At 36.4% G+C, this 23,097-nt stretch overlaps 1 protein-coding gene across 7 annotated transcripts in view; it reads left to right on the top strand.

The window, feature by feature from the left end:
• LOC107557202 (disabled homolog 2-interacting protein-like) overlaps positions 1–23,097 on the top strand; it is a 92,483-nt gene that overhangs the window by 11,730 nt on the left and 57,656 nt on the right. Inside the window, exons 1-2 of one of the 7 annotated variants that reach the window (XM_016240537.1) lie at positions 11,201–11,487; positions 11,954–11,997. The exons of 4 other annotated variants lie outside the window; for them this stretch is intronic. Coding sequence is in view for 1 of the 3 variants with exons in the window: in XM_016240534.1 (XP_016096020.1) it covers positions 12,884–13,001 (118 nt within the window). In the remaining 2 variants the exon portion in view is untranslated. Of the gene's footprint in view, positions 1–11,200; positions 11,488–11,953; positions 11,998–12,687; positions 13,002–23,097 lie in introns of those variants that run through there. 2 more of the 7 variants (XM_016240536.1, XM_016240534.1) reach the window with 2 other exon arrangements.

Genomic DNA, 23,097 nt, shown 5'->3' on the forward strand with positions numbered 1-23,097 from the left:
AAGCAGCTTCACAGTAATAAACAGGAAAATAACTGTTAATATTGCAAAATTCAGCAGTTATGAAACTAATTCAGTTTCATCTGTAAAGCAACAGTGTAATTATTCAGCTGTAAATATAATAAAACTGTAAATGACTAGAGTAGAAAAAAAATCTTTACTGACTGCTTAATTATACTGTATAAAATAGAATCTAAAGTTGTGTAGTGTGTACCGCTTTTTCACATTACTGGGAGATTAAAGAGTCAGAACCGAGGCAGGCCTTCCCATAACACACTCCCTAGAGCCTGTGTTCTGATTGGCTGACATTCCAGAGGAATTCAGCTCTCCAAAGAGGGCTCGTTTACCCAAAAGATGGTGGTGCAGAATGAGAGCGAGAGAATGCCGTTACTAGGCCCCTAAATGCTCATGAAAATGGAAAAAAGTAACCACTGCCCCTTTTGTTCTCCTTTTCTTCAATCTCTTTCATTTTTCTTTCTTTCCAAAAGTGGGAGGGTCAGCTTGCGCACAATGTGGCAGGCCTGAGCGCCGCTTTAGAATTCTTGTGGTAATCTCCACCACCGTGTGGAGGCGAAACAGCTCACAGATGGATGTAACAGGCCGGTTTTGTTTGTATTTCTCAGTTAGGAGCTAATGAGATAATGCCGGACACATCCTTGAGTCTTTCAGCTTGTGTGTCATCCTCTCTGTTTCTGATTGTTCTCTTTGCAGGACGGGGTGACCTGCTTCAGAAACTGGCCTATTTCTAAGACGTCCCCTGGGGGCAACCGAGGTGAGAAGGAGCTGTTTTTGGGCTCCAAAAAGATGAGATGTAGGGCCCGGTTTCTTTTAAACAGCATACCGTACACTTCAGGCTCAAACAGGAAGTTATGGACATTCGGGGCCCTGTCCCAAATGGTGCACTAAACCCTCTTTTAAGTCCACACTTTGGTTATGTAATGTCGCATAGGCTGTTGGGGAGTAGTCCAAATAATAAAATGGGCCAAGCTATGATCTTTTGGACTTAGTTGGGACAAGACACTATAATGAAAAAAAGAGAGAAACAATTTTATAACATCAATTAACTTTTAACTTTTTATGAAGCAGGCCTTGCTGTTTTAGGATCAGCTGATGAACAAATGGATCCTGTCTCTTTTCTGATTTGCTATTTTGTGCTGTTATTCCCTTTGCAATTACAGCTACTAAAAATATGATTCATATTATATGTATATATACTGTATAACTACTAGTAGTACTATACTATACTATATAATACCAAATTAAACATGAAGTTTTGAAGTAGAAAAACCAAATAGTATTTTCCAATAAATTTGCAAAATATTTTTTACAGTGTACAGATCAAACTAGTTGCCTTGCATTTTCAGAAAAGATAAGAATTTGTGCAATCGTTTGTTATTAATGCTTTATTTCATGAAAATGACATATGATATATGGCTTCCAGCAGTCATTTCGAATGTGTAACATAGTGTTAAGTCATCTTATGTAGTCAGATTCCTGCACTTTGAAATGTGCAGCAGAAAAAGATTTAAACACCCCGTAAACTTGTGTGGAAACATGGGAATTATTCTCTGGCCGGCAGAATTCTGAATCCAAGGGTGTATATTAGCTCTGTCAGCAATTAATTTTTTATGTTGCAGGCCTTGCTGTTTTAGCATCGGCTGATGAATAAATGAATCCTGTCTCTGTTCTGTTTTCCATTTTTCTGCTGTTATTCCCTTTGCCTCTCTCTGTTTCTCTCCATACTTTTTTATCTCCATCATGTATCCTCCCCTTTTTTGTCAGGATGTTGTTTTACTCCAAAGGAAGGGTTTTCTAAGCCTGGCTTAGAACTATAAAGCCGTGGTGCTTCAGAGATGGCTGATATAGTCCCTCTATTGATCCCGTCTCCTGGCAACCTCTGACAACAGCTGAGCAAAGGACAGTACTTCGAAATCACAGACTAGACTTTTCTTGTGCAAAGTTAAATATAGGCTTGCCCTGGCGCTGAGCATTCTGGGAGATTTGCTCTGTGTATCTTGTAGAACTTGTTGTGTAGATGGCACCGGGAAACCAGGTATTATAACGCAAGTGCATGTATAAGAGGACCTGTTTTTGTGTAATAGACTAGACTAGACAAAGGCTGTTAGTCACGCAAGCCATGTTTTTGTTATTTAATGTTAAATTTGGTCCATCATTTGGCAAAGGCTGGTCAAGAGGCCATCTGATCATGTTCTTTTGAATTTGCACCAAAATGTAGTTTTATGGCTGATTTGAACTAAAGAAATGCAATTTAACATAAGGCCACATTTTATTCCTTATTTAAAATATGATATTTAAATTTAATATTGACAAATAGTTTAACAGATTTTGGTCTTTTCCCATTTAATTAAAAATGTTTATTATTTATAGATGATTTATTTATAAAGTGTATATATATATATATATATATATATATATATATATATCAGAACAACATGTCACTGCTCTTTTCTTTAGCAACCATTAGTCTAGTTCTGTTGTTCTTCTCTGTAAATTGAGATAATTGGAGAAAACCACTGTGGCCGTGATTGTATTGAACATGAGATTAGTTTGAGTCTTAATGCATTTTTGAATCTAGTGCCAAAATGTATTTGATCTGCTTTATATACTGGAAATTAACCAGCTGATTGCTTGTTTTTCAGAGAGTTACTTAACACATAAATGAAAATTCTGTCATCATTTACTCAACATGTGAGGAACTTTCCCTCCTCAGCGGAACACAAAATGTGTTATTTAACAGAATGTCTGAGCTGCTCTTCATCATGCAATGAAATTATGAAGTTGCTTGAGCCATTTGATACTTTTTTTAGTTTAACAGCCATTTTACTTTTCATGTTAGAGCATAAATAAGTGATGAAAGAGTCTTCTTTCAATTAAATAGATGGAATGTGTTTATCTATTTTTAAATCTCACACAAGAGCTTCCACTAAAACGGCTTTGTCTTCCCAGGGATTGTGTAATTCCCAGAGATAAATGAAAAGCAGTTATTTGACTCTGGTCCACATAAACATGGAACGTGTGAAATCCCCAAGGCTCTTTTTGCTGGTGCTTGTGACGGTTGAAACTGTTGGTCTTTAATCTGAGAAGAGATTCATGAGCTTGTTGACTGTTGCTGCAGGAAATGTGGCATGACTGTCTGGGATTCAGGGAGCTTGATGTTAATGGTGTCTGGTGACCAAGGGCCTCTCGCCTTCCAGGGGACATCCAGATGTTGTAAGAGTGGCGGCCCGCTTACAAGCGGCAAATACCCAGGAGCATCAGTAAACTGCTAGACCCCATGTAGCTCAGTGATTGAACTCTTGTCTGAGAGATTACGAGGCAAGTTGGATGCACAGTCCCTGAGGGAGAAATCCAGGAAAACAGGCAAAGATCAGAAATCGCAAAAACAGGCAAGGCAAAACAAGGAAAGCACAGAGACTCGGAAAGGGGTACAGGCTAAACAATACTCAGCAGAGAAAGGTGGTTAGAGTGGGTGTTATAACCGTGATTGTATTGAACATGAGATTAGTTTGAGTCTTAATGCATTTTTGAATCCAGTGCCAAAATGTATTTGATCTGCTTTATATACTGGAAATTAACCAGCTGATTGCTTGTTTTTCAGAGAGTTACTTTACACATAAATGACAATTCTGTCATCATTTACTCAACATGTGAGGAACTTTCCCTCCTCAGCGGAACACAAAATGTGTTATTTAACAGAATGTCTGAGCTGCTCTTCATCATGCAATGAAATTATGAAGTTGCTTGAGCCATTTGATACTTTTTTTAGTTTAACAGCCATTTTACTTTTCATGTTAGAGCATAAATAAGTGATGAAAGAGTCTTCTTTCAATTAAATAGATGGAATGTGTTTATCTATTTTTAAATCTCACACAAGAGCTTCCACTAAAACGGCTTTGTCTTCCCAGGGATTGTGTAATTCCCAGAGATAAATGAAAAGCAGATATTTGACTCTGGTCCACATAAACATGGAACGTGTGAAATCCCCAAGGCTCTTTTTGCTGGTGCTTGTGACGGTTGAAACTGTTGGTCTTTAATCTGGGAAGAGATTCATGAGCTTGTTGACTGTTGCTGCAGGAAATGTGGCATGACTGTCTGGGATTCAGGGAGCTTGATGTTAATGGTGTCTGGTGACCAAGGGCCTCTCGCCTTCCAGGGGACATCCAGATGTTGTAAGAGTGGCGGCCCGCTTACAAGCGGCAAATACCCAGGAGCATCAGTAAACTGCTAGACCCCATGTAGCTCAGTGATTGAACTCTTGTCTGAGAGATTACGAGGCAAGTTGGATGCACAGTCCCTGATACTCTGTCAACACTTTCTTGTAAATTGAAGTGGTTTGTTAATACTCTATAAGCTTCACTGTTTGATGGTAATCTGCTTCATTTTTCAATTTGATCAGTCATTTTTGTTGTAAAGTATAAAATCAGTAGTGTGCAACAGAATTCAGAAATAAGGAGGCAAAGTTCTCTCTGCTGTTGTGTTTTTTGTCCAATGTAAATTTGTGTTCCTGTTCCGTATGAACACCCTTTTGAGTGTGTGAGTTGTTTACTCATTCATTAGTCTCTCTAATTCTACCAGTTTCACCCATTCAGGCCAATTTGCAGACTGGTTGTGAGCATGATAGATGGGCATTTGTGCATTGACAGGGTAATGAACCCATCACAGCATGATTAGAAGCATTGCCTTTGACTTTTCACCTTTATTTTGCGATTTTCCCCTCATATTCACATTACAGGAGCTCTATGAGAACACAGTGAGCTCAAAGAAAGAGGGAAAAAATTGTCGCTGTGTCTTTTTGAAAACGTGTCCACTGTTGTACAGTGTCTGCTTTATTAAAGTCAGAGATTTATGCACTGTTTGAGCTCATACATTAGTATTTGAAAGTTTGGACTCAGCTACTCATTCTTTATTCTTGCTATTTTACACCTTTTAGTAATGTGAATTATGTTGTGACAAAATATTAAACAAATCAAATCTTATATTTGAGCTCTGATCACTCTTTTAACTAACTTCATGAGGTGCATCCTGGGATGTTTTTTAGACAGTGTTGAAGGAAGTGATGTGCATCCATGTAAAAGTTTTCAATGAAAATATTCGTTTTGTTTATGTAACGGGGCTGACGAGACGTGAGACGTGTGGATCCATCTGCAAGCTTTTATTAAAGAGACGTGGTATAACAGGCAGGGTCAAACAATGGCAAACAGGTATATGGCGGGCAAAAACACAAGAATAGTCCTAGGGCTAGCGTAGGTCACCGATCGGCAGACAGAATCACAGGGGCGAGACGAGAGGGAGAAATCCAGGAAAACAGGCAAAGATCAGAAATCGCAAAAACAGGCAAGGCAAAACAAGGAAAGCACAGAGACTCGGAAAGGGGTACAGGCTAAACAATACTCAGCAGAGAAAGGTGGTTAGAGTGGGTGTTATATAGTGAGTGAGGTGATTAGAAACAGCTGTGTGCAATGAGTGCAATCAGTGCAGTGTGCAAATCATACAAAGAATGATGGGATATGTAGTCTGGGGTGCTATGCAACAGTTTGTGTTGTGCGAGAGTCAATGTAATGGAAAGGGGGACCTCTGGTGGTGAATAAACGGAAGTCCATGGACCGAATTCGTGACAGTTTATTTGTATGGTACAATTTTTATTTGTATCCAAAACTAAGATCAATAGCTTATAAGTTTGTAAGATCATGAGAAACAAATTAAGTTGGGTGTGTGACTTAGTGTATTTTGTAAATTGCATCGTCTTGCAGTGGCCACTTGCCCATGTTTGTCAGAGCTGCATAATAATAGCTCATGTACATATTCTGGGAGATGAGTTTTTTTTAATGATTGCAAAAATAGTTCTCACACAGCTAAACAACAAGACTAATGGAGTATTTCAGACTCTAACGTGGAAAGAACTGTATGTAATTGCTGATTCGTCAGTGAAAACATCTCTTACCAAACTTGGCATTGTTGCAATAATTCCACAATAATTTAGACTCATTCTAAATTTCATTCAGGGCCATAAACAGTCTAGACCAGTGTGTCCAGAACTCTGTTTCTTTGGCAGACTTCATCTCGCCTAATGTGTTTGTTGTCCTAGTTTTCATTGCTTCATTAATTCGCATTGTCACATTATCACAGAAAGAATGTCATTATGGGGGTTCATTGAGTCCATTCTAGTAAAAGCTTGGAATCCAAAACTCCAAACAGCAGCAAAAAACAAGGATCTCTCTGTACTGCCCAACCACCTAATGTGGTGAACTCTGTATTCTCACAAAAGCTTTTTGAAATAACATTTAAAATGACCAAGAGCATTATGTGTATTTCATTAAACAGCGCCCAAAGAGCTGTTTGTCTATTCGATGTCAACAGAAAAAGAGAGTGGTTTCAAAGGAAGAGCAAGCTATTATATGTTTTGTCTCAGATGAAGGCATTTTGTGGTGTCGGTGGCCATCATGAGTCCCTGTCCACAGCTTGAGGTCCTTCCGATTGTCCTCATTCTGTGGTGGTGGCATGAGAGCTGTGGTTTGTCTTGGCTTGTTTCATCACTTTAGCAGACGTTGTTTGTTTGGACATTGTGGTATTTTTCCACTCATACTTTTCTATTTGGACTTGTGGATCTACATTGTTTATACCATTACTTTGTGCTGTCAGATCTCTATCTATCTATCTAACTATCTATCTATCTATCTATCTATCTATCTATCTATCTATCTATCTATCTATCTATCTATCTATCTATCTATCTATCTATCTATCTATCTATCGTTCTATCGTTCTATCGTTCTGTCTGCCTGTCTTATTTTCATGATCTGTTACTTGTTGATGATTGTGGGAATGCTCTAATGGTATAGCATCTAGTTCTGTTTTAGTACCACTTTGTTCCAGAGGGGGGCAATGCATGTAAACATTTTTCCTTTCAAATGTGCAATCTATGAAGAAGGCCCGAGGGCAGAGAGCTGAAGTCATGTCATGATTGCATTTACCTGCTGCACACCGGTCAGTCAGCTCCTTGAAGTCAGTCTGATATTTACAGCAGTGTTCCTGAGCTTTGAGGCTAAATGCCTGTTCGTGTGCAGGGTAGATGTGCACACCTCCTGAGGTCAGAGCTATTAAAGAGCTGGCAGAGTAAAGAGGTGAAGATTTCAGAGTGTGGTGAAAGCTGGAATCATAGAAAGAAGTAATTATGTGATTATTATATGGTCACGGTAATTTACATAAAACTGAACACTACTTACTTCCTTTTGCTTTTATTCCCACCTGTTTTAGTCAATATGAAATCTAATAATAATAAAAATAATAATGTTTGTATGTTTGTTTTCACAATTAATATTTTAATGCAATCCCACATGGAAATAAACAAATCTTTAAAGTTATGAAGTATGAAGTTTTCTAGTTATGCTCAGTTCAAAATAATGATTTCTGTTATATAATTTTTTTTAAATCCAGCTTGTCCAGCGATCACAAGTAACATATAAAAAGACATGAAAATTAATTGGTGAAAATGTATGACTGTAGTAGCTTCTTGACTTCTGAAACAACTTTTCTTCATGTTTTCATAACCACACTGCCAAAAAAACGATTTTTAACATTTTGTGCACTTTTAACATTCCAGTTAAAATATCTCAAAATCCTTAAAACAGGATTCTTATTCATAAGCAACACTGCTATTAAAATCTTTTTTTTTTCCAGAGTGAATATTAATGTATGATTTTTTTACTTTCTTTTTTAAAAGATATGAACATTTTTCCCCTGAAAAACTATTTTAAAAAGACTAAGAACAAATTAATCAAGAAGTAATTTGTTCCAGTACAAGGTGAGCAGGGCAAAATGCTAACAAAAATATAATAGCTAACATTAACTATCCAATCCAAATCTAATGGTTAAAATCACACCCTGCCCTACATTATTTCCTGCTGATGAATGTTAGCAAGATTATGTTATACTGCTGTGTGGGAGAGTGTTTTATGCCGTACCAGGACTGATTATTACTTTATATTGATTTATATAGACAGTGACTTGGCTAATGAATATTATGAAGACTTTGTTACCAAATGTGTGTGTTTTTTTTTAACATTTGGCTCCACTGTTTCTGGTTCCCTTTACATCTCTGGAGAGATAAACATTTTGTCCTCATGCAAAGCAGGCAGCATCAGCACACAGAGGTGTCCATCACTTATGGAGATAGAATTGTTGCATAATTCCAAATAAATAGATTATGTTCCACAAATAAATATAAAGAGATGAACAAATATTAAACACATTGACAAATAAATAGAATGAGATCCACAAATAAATCTTAAAGTTTCACAAACATGAATTACATTCACCAATAAATAAAATGTTCACCAATTCACAAATATGTTTTTAATGTCACAAACACAACTTTGCCTGGCATGCATTTGTGGATCGCTGCGTGCATTTGTGGATTTTGAAAAAAATTTAGCGTCAAAACAATTCACAAATGTGTAGACTCCACGCATCATCTACTCAAGCCAATCAGATAACAGCCACACTTCCCTGACCAATAGTAGCACATTCTTGCTATAACCAAGACGAGGTGGGACACGATGAAGGACAAGTGATTCGCACATTTTGCTTTGATGCGTCCAGTTGCAGTTACAGCTGTTGCATCGTAGCGTGACAGCAAGCAGAGTAGACATGGCATAAGACATGGCACAATATGACTTACTTGGCCTTTTAAAGCACAGTTGAAGTGACAAATATAGGGCATAATAATGCATATAATATAAAATATGGGCCCAAATGACCATCTGGGTAGCAGCCTCAGCATCACTCCATCATGAGTGGATGATGTAAATAAAAACCATGCGTTTACTTTGGATGCTGTTCAAGTAATTTTTACAATCAAAACTAGTAATTCTGATTCATATGAAATATTGTTTGCGTTATCAAATGTTTTAACTAATAAATATCTCGTCTTACATTTATATGCGTTGTATTCAACACACCTGCACCACATTTAAAAAAGACCCACGTATATTTTTTCCTCCCCAAACAATGGCAACTTTGTGATACTTTTAATTATAAATGTTTGAAAATATTATTTATAATGATTTATACATCGTTAGATCCATATAGCCGCTCATATACATAATTTAAACAGCTTGACTGAAAAATTGGGAAATGCTGTTGTGTGAAAGCAATTTAACCAATTATACAAACTCGCATGTTTATCATGAGGTTCAATCCAGTTATTTATTAGTCAGTTATTGACACTTTTCTTTCCATCTTGAATAACATGATGCGTCCATATCGCCTTTTCGTGATTTAAAGCACGGTTTCTCTGGCATTTTCAAAGACACGTAAAATATAATACTATAGCTTGGCTTGATACACAGTCTAATGGTCTAACGAAATCCAATTTTAAACTTTTACTGTACCAATTTTTATGGCCTTTATATTTCCTGTTTGAGCCAATGCAGATTAATTTAGTTTTAATTTTTAATTTTTACGAGACCGCCCTGAATGTAAAGCAAAACGTGATTGGTTATAACAAGAATGTGCTACGATTGGTCAGCCAAGTGTGGCTGTTGTCTGATTGGCTTGAGTAGATGGTGGGTGGAGTCTACGCATTTGTGGATTGTCAGCGTCTTGACACTAGAAATGTTTCAAAATCCACAAATGCACACAAAGCCATTCACAAATGTACAGGACGCGATTCATGCCAGGCAAAGTTGTGATTGTGACATAAAAAGATATTTGTGAATATATTTTTTATTTGCAAATCTTGTTTGTGAAACTCTAAGATTTATTTGTGGATATCATTCTATTTGTTTGTCAATCTGTTTAATTTTTGTTAATCTCTTTACATTTATTTGTGGATCATAATCTATTTATTTGTAATTATGCAACAATTCTATCTCCATAATCACTCGACTTAATTGCACTTCCCTATCTATACTCTCCTTTAGCTTGACTCCGATGCTCAGATGGCATGTAGCAACTGCACTATGGGTAATAATATCAGACATCTTATTACCCACATTTATTCCAGTTAAGCCGAGCTGACAGATTTACGCCAGCCTCTCCATCTCATCCTCTCTTCCTCTCTCGATGAGAAAGTTCACACCGGGGTCGAGTGTCTGAGCGTCAGGAGAGAATGCAAGTGGCTCCTGCCGCCTCCTTCGGGTCCTTCCGTTACTCACTCACCCTCCTACAAAGACCCAGCATGCCACAGACCTGCTCTCTCCCTCCTCACTGGAGAAATATTCTGTCACCGAGCTGCCAGCACATCAACCCTCACATCCATCAGCTCCAGTTCTTGCTTTGTATCAAGACTGTTACAGTCTTTAGCTCTTCTGCTATTCAATTATTCACTCTAATCTTTTAACTTTGTAGTTCTAAGTATGCCTGCTTTCGATGGTTAAAGTTCGGAGAAGCACTGACGACGGCGGGTAATGCTGATCTACAACTTTTTGGCTTGTCAGTCTGTTCTTGGAGTAATGAAAAGTTGAGTACATTTTTTAAAATGAAAATCCTGTCTTTACTCACCCTCATGTTGTTTCTCTGCTTTGTTTATGATACTCATTTAGGCTATAAAGCTGCAGAAAGAAAGAAAAAATCATTGTAAAACTACAGTACAAGTGCTCCAAATTCACCTATTACACCTATTCAAACTCCACATATTTGGCCATAAAACCAATGCCATTGACATCAACTATGCACATCATTGACATTTGAGAGGTATGGTGGCGGTTGGGATTATCATTGTGGAAGGAATTAAATGTCTGTCTTTTCACACAAAGCTATCAATAGTTCTAACCTAGATGTTTGGACAAATTTTTTCCCCTTAATAGAGCTTGACCGGTCCTGGTCAATATATGCTTTTAGCCTTGTTCAGACTGTCAGTCCAAATCCGATTTTTATTCATATCCAAATTGGAATCCAATCTAAATGATTGACTGTCCACACTGTGTATCGCAACTGCTCAATTCCGATTTGTGTGTCCATGGTGCTCTTTCGTTTTACTCAATATCTGCATTGGTTCCTATGGCAATGATGTTGTGTTGGTATGCCTACGCTAAAAACAACAATAAGAGCAATACAGTTTGCAATACAGATCTTGTCTTACAACATGACAACATGTTGCTGTCACGATGGATTATAATAAGGGATAATAATATTACGTCAAGGTAGGAAGATGCATGTGCGGCTTTATTCCCTGCTGCCATCTCCACCGGTCTCAAAACGTCATTTTCCACTTGACTTGCTATTCACAACAACCACAACCTTGCTTCAGCATGTTTTCTACAAACAACGTCTGACGTGTTTACTTTTTTACGTGGCGTGAAAGAAACGGATTTGCAAAAATCGGATTTCATATTTCGTTGCCATTCAGACTATCTAAATATGATCGGATTTCAATCGGATTTGCACAAAAATCGGATTTGGGCTGACAGTCTGTACGAGGTCTATGTTGTATAGACGATAGCAGTGTTTTGTGTGTGTCTGTGTGTTCAGGTAAGAATTCAAGCAGGTTTGGAACAATGTTTGGGTGAGTAAATAATGACATAATTTTTATATTAGATGAATTATCTCCTTAAATCATGCATAGAGTATGTTATGGTCTCCCTCACGAAAAATGACCATGGTATTTAGTTTCTGCAAATTACCATACTTTCACAGTTACTTTGATAACCTGATATTAGCCAGCCACCACTTCACAAAAAGTAATTAAAATGACACATTCTGAAAGCTTCTTACACTGTTTAATGTAGGCTACACTATCGGAACAGTGATTTTTTTTTTTTTTAAAGAAATTAATGCTTTTATACAGCAATGATGCATTAAATTGATCACAAGAGACAGTAAAGACATTTATAATGTTACAAAAGATTTCTGTTTCAAATAAATGCTATCTCACAAATTTGCAAATGACTTAAATTACACAAATTATTTAAAAATAGTTTTCATCTCTGTCTGATAGGTTGTTGACATTTGGTTCTCAGAATCGAGGATTTCATCAGGGAGGTGAGATGTTCTTGTGCTGCTCATAAATCTCATTATATCACCAGCTAGTGTCATGGGTCATGGGGTTAAATACCTTGTCAGAGCACCGCAAACAATATTAACGTATTGGATGTTTAGCTGAGGGTGAGTGAAGGGACAAACCTCCTGTTCAGTCTTCAGTGTTGTCAGCCAAGTAAAGCTATGATAAATACTACAGTAGTTACTTCTGAATTTACAACAATAATGGGAAAAAATGTGCACCACTTAGTGACCATATCTGACAAGCTCCAAAACAACAACAACAACATAACATTACTATAAAATTGCCAAATAATAGTTTTGTGTATAACAAACCTAAATGTATTATTTACATAAATTGTACAAATGTTGACAGATTTTTAAGTCAAGGAGCTTGTCAGATGTGGTCAGTATGAACTACCATTGAAAAGAACTACAAGATTAAAATCACAGAATTACAAAGTACAACATTTGGGGTTGGAACATCATAAAGGGTAAGTAGACAGTTTTCAGTTTTGGGTGAATTATCACTGTGATCTAATATCTGTATATTTGATATAGTTATTTTTATGTTGGAGTGGGTCAAGATATCTCTGCAATGTAATTTAAACCCAAATACACACCTCACTGTAGTTTTCATTCCCAATCACAGAAGTTGTTTGTGAGGAGGAGTTGGCTCTCTACTTTCCCCCTTGTTTTTCCCCCTCTTCTCTCGAAACTCTCCACCATATCATTCAAGAGCAGTCTTGACTTGTAGAATCAGATGCAGCAGTCTACTTCTCTGGCAGTGATTCAGTTCATCAGGAGCTTTTGAAGTGAAGACTTCCAGCAGTTTCTGAATCAATCATTCTGTAGGCCGTGACACAGGCGAAAGCGAGACGCGGAGAGCATGTCAGGGGCAGTGAGGAGAGTTCTGGGGAGGAAGTGGTACTACTACAGACTTCTGGGCCGATCCAGGCATAGACAGCATGTTTGGTCATTGAGCCGCTGCCGCACCACTATCAAGGGTGATTTCATCTTTCTCTGTCTATCTTGGTTAAAAACAGTACTTTGCTGGGGTTACAGAGGGTACCATAGTACTCTTATGCATTTGTGACATTTTTCATTGTCTGATCATATTGACTTAATATCCATCTCATAATAGAATTTGCTCTCAAGAGCGACGGAAATGAAAGTGCACTGAGGAACTGACAGAAGTGTTTGACTGATTATAGTTTCCAATCAGAATGAAGTGCGCATTTGGTGTCTGAGTGAAACGGTGCCCAGGTTTTAGACATTCTTCTTCTCTTTGCTCTGTACTTGAAGATTTTTGCTATGATACTCTGTTTTTACAGCAAGTGAAAGTGCATCGACTATTGAGGGGAGTGGACTTTGTTGACATTTTATAAAAATATCTTCTTAAGTAGGTTCCCAGTAAAAATAAATAAAAATCTGAAATTGTCCTTATGTTTTTTCAGAGAATATGTCTTATATATTAGTTTTTTTTAGAATATTTTATTTATTTTTTTACTGGAAACAAAACAAGACAAAATACTGATTAAGCAAATTATTTAGTGGTTAAATGGCCAAATAGTGGCTGATTAATCAGTTGATATATTGGCCTATTACTAGTACAAACCTGTTCTGGCCTTAAGCTTTGAGACAAGAGAGAATATTGAAAGTCTTGTTGAAAGTAATCATACTTTGAAGATACTGACTTCAAGAAGCGGTATACAAATAAACTTGAATTTAATTGAATTGGACATAGTGCTGTGAGCATGTAAGAAATATTGCTGCTGCAAATATAACATACATGAAATAACCCCCATATAGCATACATGAATCACCTTGTAGCAGATCTATACAGGTGGAGCTGGGGAAGGTGGGGGGTTTCTGAAGCAAGCTGCAACTGCTACGATAAGCACTAGTCATATATTTGAATGTTGAGCAGCGAGCTCATTGGCTACCGATACAGGAGAGATCCAATCAGCTGTGCCATGTGATAATGATGTCATTAGGTCAGACTGAGTTAGACCTATCGGACTGTGCCATCTAGAGTTTCATGCCAGAACTCTGTATTTGTTTATCAACCGTTAAAGAGACATAATCATTTGTTCATTTCATGGCCTTCCTTCCACTTCCATGTTTTAAAAATGCTGATAATTAGAAACACAAGTATTATACTTTTACTTTAGCAGATTAAAAAGACAAGTTGTAAATTTAAAGTCTAAGTTTAATTCACTTCACCTTCACTATGAGTTAGCCTGAAGTAGGAATAATGTTTTTTTGTCAGCCTATGAAGTTCTGCTGCTGTAAGAATATCTATCCATTTTTGCAGTACTTCGCAGCTTTAACAGAGTTCATAAACAAGTATTTTTTTCTTCCTCATGGTGAAGTGAAGCTTCTCGAATATATAACCTCCAGGGGCTTTTTCTTCTCAGTTCCTGCGCTGATTAGAGCCGAGAGAGACCATGTGTGTGTGTGTGTGTGGGAGGAGACAGCAAGTTCAAAGTTCACACAATACTGATGAAACCGCCACCTCTTCTTTACATCAGGTTCAAACATATTTCCATGAAAGATTTTTGTTCTCAGTTTCTACTCTCTCCAAGACGATCCATTCCTTAGTGTTTGCTGAGTATTAAACTTTGGTGCATAACTTGTCCACACGTGATAGCGCAGGTTGTGCAGCTTGTTGAGGAGAGGTGTACTGATACTTTTCTAACCAATAAAATCACCCAGAACACCTTAGTAACTACATAGCAGTGCCCTGGCAACCACCAGATTTGTGCACCTTACATAATTGATTTGAGAGACTTCCAATTTAGTTCCTGAATTAAAGAAAGGAATTAGAATTAAATTATTTGATATTGAAAGTTCATATAAATATTTATTAAATTAACTTTGGAATAATGAACTGAATAATGAAATAATGAACCAGGGGAATATATTCTGAATAAAGTTAGTTTTTCTTACCTATTAACAAAGTTTTGAGCAAAAGCATCATGGTATTCTCATTTTTTTAAATACGTTTTTAAACAGTGTTATGTAAATATATTTAAGGATTTTTTATTTATATATTTTTACTGAAATAATGATAAAATACTGATTAAGCAAATTATCTAGTGGTTAAAGGTGACATATCATGAAAATCTGACTTTTCCAGGTTTTAAGTGCTATAATCAAGTCCCAGGTGCATCTACCAACCAAGGAAACGTGAAAAAGATTAACCCAGTAACTTTGTTTTGGTAAGTCTCTTTCTGCAAGCCTCTGAAAAAACGAGCGTGTCTGATTTCGCTCCCTTGGTGACGTGGCAAAGGGATCTCATTATAATATTACCGGCCCTTAATCTGTAAGTTTCCACCCACGGCACCGTCATTGTGTTTTCGCAAGCGACAACAGTGTACTAGTTCTAATGCCATGGTGAAAGTTTGAGCAAAACATGCTAAATGTTCTGTCTTTGTCTGCACAGACGAGCACAGAACACTATTTAGAGTCCCAGCCTCAGAGGAGACAACAGAGCAGTGGATTTATTGATTTATTAAATGTATATTGCTGCTGCCACACAGATCTAAAATAAACATGCAATTTATTTCCCAGCTATTTACCTTTACAGACATAACCGACTGTTTTTGTAACTCATGTGTGTTTTTAACGTAAACTTGTGTGAATGAGAACTTAGTTTAGTACTCACATGCTGTGACAGCCGCTTTCTGTCCGTGTGCTTCGGATGTGTGCACTCAGAAAAGCGTATATCGGATGTTTAAACTAATATGGTTTAAAATGCATGATTTCAGCATGATAAACAGGATAATCAGAACCAAAACAGTTGTTTTTTAGCAGGTCCGAGCTGTAATGGCGCAGCTCTATTCTGGAAAAGGGGGCGGGGAGCAGCAACTCATTTGCATTTAAAGAGACAGGCCCGAAAAACAGCGTGTTTCTGCTTCCACTCAAAATAGACATTTTCAAAATGATATAATAAATGATCTGTGGAGTATTTTGAGCTGAAACTTTACAGACACATTCTGGGGACACCAGAGACTTATATTACATATTGTAAAAAGGGGCATAATATGTCTCCTTTAAATCTTGCTAAGTTTTTATTGAGCTACTATTCTGTAAATTCCTCTTGCTGCCATCCCAAATTCAATTCAAATGCACACTCATTAATTAAATGGAAGCCCATTCTAAAATTCTGAATTTGGCACAACCTTGGCAACCACTCATAACATACAATTGCAACCTTAGTTTTTGCAGCCCAATCATTTAATTTCTCCTATTTCCTGCTTTTCAAAGAGTTATGAGTGCACTCGATATTTTTCTAAATTTTAAGTGTGTAGGAAAAAAAATTCAAGATCTGGTGTGTTCTTTATTTCACAAAGCGATGGCAGATCCATTACTTAGAAACACTGCACTGTTCAAATGAAAGGTTTCGCAGAGTTGGCGAATGTGGGCTGATGGCTGATGTAAGCAATCTGCACTCTGTGAGGCCTTTAGCTGCACTTCTCCATTAAAGACCAAAGAAGTTCTGTGACTTGACATATTGAGAGGCTCGAGAGACAGGTGTAGTCGAGAGTTTAGCTCTTTGTCTGTTTTATAGAAGAAAAAGAGCTGACTTGCTCAGTGATTGACGCTTTGGCACAGACCCCAAAGCAGCGTATACCATCAGTGTTACTGTACATGTCCGAGTCTGAAGTATCCCTGTCCAGAAGTAATTTTTACAGTTGGCTACTGCATTGGTATGTGGTGCTGTTTTACAGATTACATTTGTTCTTAAACAAGAGTTCATCCAAAAATGAAATAATCTGTCATTATATACTCTTATGGGTATACATAATTTTTAATTGGAAACACTGCAACAGCTTGTTCTGATTAAGTAATTGTTCTTCAAAGAACAACAAACAATGCTTAGTTATCATTTTATTTCTGTTCTGTTTGTTTTTGCCTGTTTTCCATTTCCTTTCACTGTGGTGGTCTTGTTTCAGGAGAGTGATGTTAGATGGAAGGCCTGCACAGCATTATAGCTGTTTGATTGATAGGCTGAGAGGAGCGTGGGTATTATAAAACCCAAGGAATGGGCACATACTGTAGGTTTGCTTTCAAAAAAGTTATTTTATTTTTCACATTTGTGAATATCTTGTACTTACAAAGGCTGCGTTTATTTGATCAAAAATTTATTAAAACAGTAATATTGTAATATTATTACAATTTAAAATAACTGTTTTCTATTTTAATATTTTTAAATGTAATTTATTCCTGTGATGCAAAGCTGAATTTTCAGCATCATTACTCCACTCTTCAGTGTCACATGATCCTTCAGAAATCATTCTAATATGCTGATTTGCTGCTCAAGAAACATTTCTTATTAATATTACAGGTGAAAATAATTTTGCTTACTAATATTTTTTATACATGTTTTTTCAGAATTCTTTAAATAGAATGTTCAAAAGAACAGCATTTATTTGAAATAGAGTTTTTTTGTGACAACTCTCATTTTTGATCAATTTCATTCACCCTTGTCAATGGGCACATACTGTAGGTTTGCTTTCAAAAAAGTTATTTTATTTTTCACATTTGTGAATATCTTGTACTTACAAAGGCTGCGTTTATTTGATCAAAAATTTATTAAAACAGTAATATTGTAATATTATTACAATTTAAAATAACTGTTTTCTATTTTAATATTTTTAAATGTAATTTATTCCTGTGATGCAAAGCTGAATTTTCAGCATCATTACTCCACTCTTCAGTGTCACATGATCCTTCAGAAATCATTCTAATATACTGATTTGCTGCTCAAGAAACATTTCTTATTAATATTACAGGTGAAAATAATTTTGCTTACTAATATTTTTTATACATGTTTTTTCAGAATTCTTTAAATAGAATGTTCAAAAGAACAGCATTTATTTGAAATAGAGTTTTTTTGTGACAACTCTCATTTTTGATCAATTTCATTCACCCTTGTCAAGTATATGTATTAATTTATTTAAAAAAAATGTAAAAAGTAATGACCTCAAACTTTTCTTGAGTAATTTGTGTGTGTACGTGTGCGTGTGTGAATATATATATATTAGAATTCTCCTTATAGTTAAAAGATGTGGTCTGTATCTCTCAAATTAATCAATTCTGTGTACTTCTGCACAATATTTCTCTCTGCTTCAATTCATTCTGAAAATCAATGGATATGCAGATGAAGCATGTGACAGAACATTACTTGTAAAAATCTGTTTCCTGAGTCACAAAGTTATGTTCTATAACTATTCTGTAATTTCACTGTAGTCATGTTCTGCTAAATAGACTTGGGTATCAAAATCGGTTTCTTTCTTTTAACTTTTTACAATTTTATCATTGTAATTCATAATCAACTATACAATACCTGCAAGACACTGTGCGTTACTTACCAGATACTGACCCTGCTGAAAATCAGCACAAGTTGTTTTGCTTTTTATTTGATTGTTTTTGCTTTTAATCCTTAAAAGGGCATCACTGCCAAAGAAGTCAAAAAACATTGTGTCCCAGGCCTTAATCCTGAGTTTCCTGAGTCACAAAGTTATGTTCTATAACTATTCTGTAATTTCACTGTAGTCATGTTCTGCTAAATAGACTTGGGTATCAAAATCTGTTTCTTTCTTTTAACTTTTTACAATTTTATCATTGTAATTCATAATCAACTATACAATACCTGCAAGACACTGTGCGTTACTTACCAGATACTGACCCTGCTGAAAATCAGCACAAGTTGTTTTGCTTTTTATTTGATTGTTTTTGCTTTTAATCCTTAAAAGGGCATCACTGCCAAAGAAGTCAAAAAACATTGTGTCCCAGGCCTTTGTCTAACCAAACTGAAGGGCCTGCAAAGACTCATCATCTCTTGCTGCGACAAGTCGAGCCACACCTGAAGAAAGGAACGTGCATTTAGATTAAGAGCAAATGAGACAGGCCTGTGAGTTATAGCCCTGCTTGAATGCTAAATGAGACCGTAGCACTTCTATGTAATTTCCTGGAATGACAGAGTCCTCTGTGAGATCAGATGGTGGCACCTCGGTACAGACGTCTCTTACACAGCTGGGCCATGCATCTTGTTCAGAGCAGATTAATAGGGCCGCTAGCGCCAAGCATTTCTGCTGTAATTCTCTGGCAAATGGCCCACAAGTCTTCCCAACATCTGGGGTTGAACTGATTAACATATATGGAACATTATTTGATGGCTCATACCATTCGATAACTTTTTTGAAATATATTCATTTAATAAAAGAAAGTTACAGGGGCCACATTGTACTTTTTCCTTTTGTTTTGTTTTGTTTTGACCATTAAGTATAATTTTCTGTTTTCCTTGATATTTTTATCCCATATTGATATATTATAACTATATATATATATATATATATATATATATATATATACACTCTAAAAAATGCTGGGTTAAATACAACCCAGTGCTGGGTAAAATAGGAACAAACCCAGAAACCCAGCTGTTTTGACCCAGCGGTTGGGTTAAATGTTTAACCCAACCTTCTGGGTAGTAACCCAAGCGCTGGGTCAAAACAAACCAATTGCTGGGTTTGTCCCTATTTTACCTAGCACTGGGTTGTATTTAACCCAGCATTTTTTAGAGTGTATATATAGTATTATTATAACATGCATTTGGATAACCTTTAGTTTAGTTCAAACAATATTGTTGTCTATTTTTTTTTTCATGTGGATTGTAAAGTGGCAGTGATCAGTCCTCTGATGTGGTGTTTATTTACTTTCGTCCACCCTATAATGGAAAGTATTTCCACAGCCACTCATAAACACAACTTCTGTAGTCTTGTCAGCATGTTTGCTCTGGACAAATATGAGCAGAACGGTCAAGAGTTCAGACTCCCTGTTCGCAGGTCCGTGCCAGAGGAGGCTTTTCGTTGAGCCCCTTGTGTACCCTTCTCAGAATGAAAGCATTTTACTTTCTGCACTCTTCATAAACACTTGGCTCTGAGTGGAGGTTGTAGCCATCTCTTAATTGTTGTTTAGTGTTTTTCTATTTACGCTGCATTTTTATCAATCGTGATCAAGCTGCTAAATGATGAAAGAATATTTGAACCAGATATTAGTTTGCAGGTTGGTAATGGCATTGTAGTCATCATTTAGAGCAAATAGTGCTTTCAGAGTTTTTCAACACAGCTGATTGTTTGAAAGTACATAAGCTTTTACCCTGTTAAGAATTATATAATGTTTTGGCCTACTAACAGACTTTTAAATGATGCTCAGAAACCCTGTGGATCTTCGGTGATCATGTGATCTTGCTTCCATGCATGCATATGGATGAGGATGTTGTGATATCAACATAAGCAAGAGGCGGCGTTGAGATTTCTCTCCCATGCATTCCAATCTGTTCATCTCTCTGTGAGAAAACAGTGAAATTACCAACACACACACACAGATGGAATGTTCATATGTGGATACCTACGCAGGGCTGTTAATCACTCTTCCTCCATGTTGTCAGATCATGTCTAGTTTTGCTCAGCCAGCACTAAATGATGACTGAGGCAGCAATACAAATCCTTGTTATTTTACATTGTGGCAATATTTATTAGCACATGATTGTTTATCTTTAGCAGTTTATATCATTGGTTTGTTTCCAGGTGTCAGTAAATTTGATGCTCTCTGTACACTGAAAAAATTGTTTGTAATTTTTACTGGAAATTTTTACTGTGTGTGTGTGTGTGTGTGCATGTTTATGTGGTTTATGAGGACACAAATTTGTATAATAACATGGGTATGACATAGGTATTACAACGAGAAGGTGATTTATGAGGACATTTTCAGTGTTCCCGTAATTCAAAAAGCTTATAAATTCAGAATGAGTTTTTTTGAAAATCTAAAAATGCAGAAAGTTTCCTGTAAGGGGTAGGTTTAGGGGTAGGGTTGGTATAGGGCAATAGAAAATATGGTTTGTACAGTATAAAAACCATTATGCCTATGGAGAGTCCCCATAAACCATAAAAACAAACCTGTGTGTGTGTATGTGTGTGTGTGTGTGTGTGTGTATATATATATATATATATATGTATATATATATATTATTATTTTTTTTTTTGTATTATTTATTTTTTTTGCTTTGGTGAAATACTGATGCATGGATGTTTTTTTTTGCAATTAAAAACTATGAATTACCGTATAATTTACAGTGAAAAACAGTAAAAGGACATTCCCAAACGTCACACACAAATAATTTTGTTTCTTCTCATAGTAATGTACATTAGGGCTGTCAAAATTTTTTTTCGAATTTCGAATATTCCTCGAATTTAAAATAAAAATCCACAATCTTAAATGTGCGTTAAGGAGGCAGCCTTATCAGTGGCGCACGAGATGCGATGACGATGTAACTGTCCTTGCATTATAATGTTTTTGTTAGCCTATCCAGTTGAAGCCATTAGATGCGGCGCTGCTGCGTTGTTCATTCAAAATATTGCGGAAAAAGAGAACATTAAGGTGGAGAAGATCTTGTTTACGTCAAAACTGAAACCAAGCCGTTCACACAGAAAGCATATTTCACTCATTTTCTAGAGGGACATCTATCACCGTTGCACTCGCGTCTCGCACAAAAGAGCCGCATGTTTAGAAAGCCATGTAAAATAAATGCAAGTTCAACTTTGAAAAAGCATATCTTGAGACTTAATGGCAGGGTTTTTTCCCCCATCCCACTGCAACTCGTGTTTTTAAATGAAAAATATACTCTTTGTGTAATTGGCTTTCGGCCCTTTGTATTAAACTATGCATACATACATGATGCTGTTTTGTTTATAGTTGTTTAAGCAACTTAATTATAATTAGTTTATAAATATTATTTTAAACATTATGCATTTTTTTCACAGATAGTCATGTTATCTTATGTTTTGCTTGATGCGCCCTCTTGTGGCCTCAGGAGAGAAGCCAAATGCTTTTCTTCACCCTAACTGAAATTATGCATATTAAATTCGAATATTGATCATATTTAAGTACAAAATTCTAATTTAGTTTTCCAGCCATTTTGACAGCCCTAAAACACATTTTCATTCATCACACTGGGACGCATTTGTGCTGCAAAATGCTAAACACAAGTGGCAAAAGTTAAACTACTAAAGCACAGTTGTATTTTACTTTCTGCACTCTTCATAAACACTTGGCTCTGAGTGGAGGTTGTAGCCATCTCTTAATTGTTGTTTAGTGTTTTTCTATTTACGCTGCATTTTTATCAATCGTGATCAAGCTGCTAAATGATGAAAGAATATTTGAACCAGATATTAGTTTGCAGGTTGGTAATGGCATTGTAGTCATCATTTAGAGCAAATAGTGCTTTCAGAGTTTTTCAACACAGCTGATTGTTTGAAAGTACATAAACTTTTACCCTGTTAAGAATTATATAATGTTTTGGCCTACTAACAGACTTTTAAATGATGCTCAGAAACCCTGTGGATCTTCGGTGATCATGTGATCTTGCTTCCATGCATGCATATGGATGAGGATGTTGTGATATCAACATAAGCAAGAGGCGGAGTTGAGATTTCTCTCCCATGCATTCCAATCTGTTCATCTCTCTGTGAGAAAACAGTGAAATTACCAACACACACACACAGATGGAATGTTCATATGTGGATACCTACGCAGGGCTGTTAATCACTCTTCCTCCATGTTGTCAGATCATGTCTAGTTTTGCTCAGCCAGCACTAAATGATGACTGAGGCAGCAATACAAATCCTTGTTATTTTACATTGTGGCAATATTTATTAGCACATGATTGTTTATCTTTAGCAGTTTATATCATTGGTTTGTTTCCAGGTGTCAGTAAATTTGATGCTCTCTGTACACTGAAAAAATTGTTTGTAATTTTTACTGGAAATTTTTACTGTGTGTGTGTGTGTGTGTGTGTGCATGTTTATGTGGTTTATGAGGACACAAATTTGTATAATAACATGGTGCTCTCTGTACACTGAAAAAATTGTTTGTAATTTTTACTGGAAATTTTTACTGTGTGTGTGTGTGTGTGTGCATGTTTATGTGGTTTATGAGGACACAAATTTGTATAATAACATGGGTATGACATAGGTATTACAACGAGAAGGTGATTTATGAGGACATTTTCAGTGTTCCCGTAATTCAAAAAGC

The sequence above is a fragment of the Sinocyclocheilus grahami genome, unplaced genomic scaffold (assembly GCF_001515645.1).
Source record: "Sinocyclocheilus grahami isolate Dianchi unplaced genomic scaffold, SAMN03320097.WGS_v1.1 scaffold592.1, whole genome shotgun sequence".
Lineage (NCBI taxonomy): Eukaryota > Metazoa > Chordata > Actinopteri > Cypriniformes > Cyprinidae > Sinocyclocheilus > Sinocyclocheilus grahami.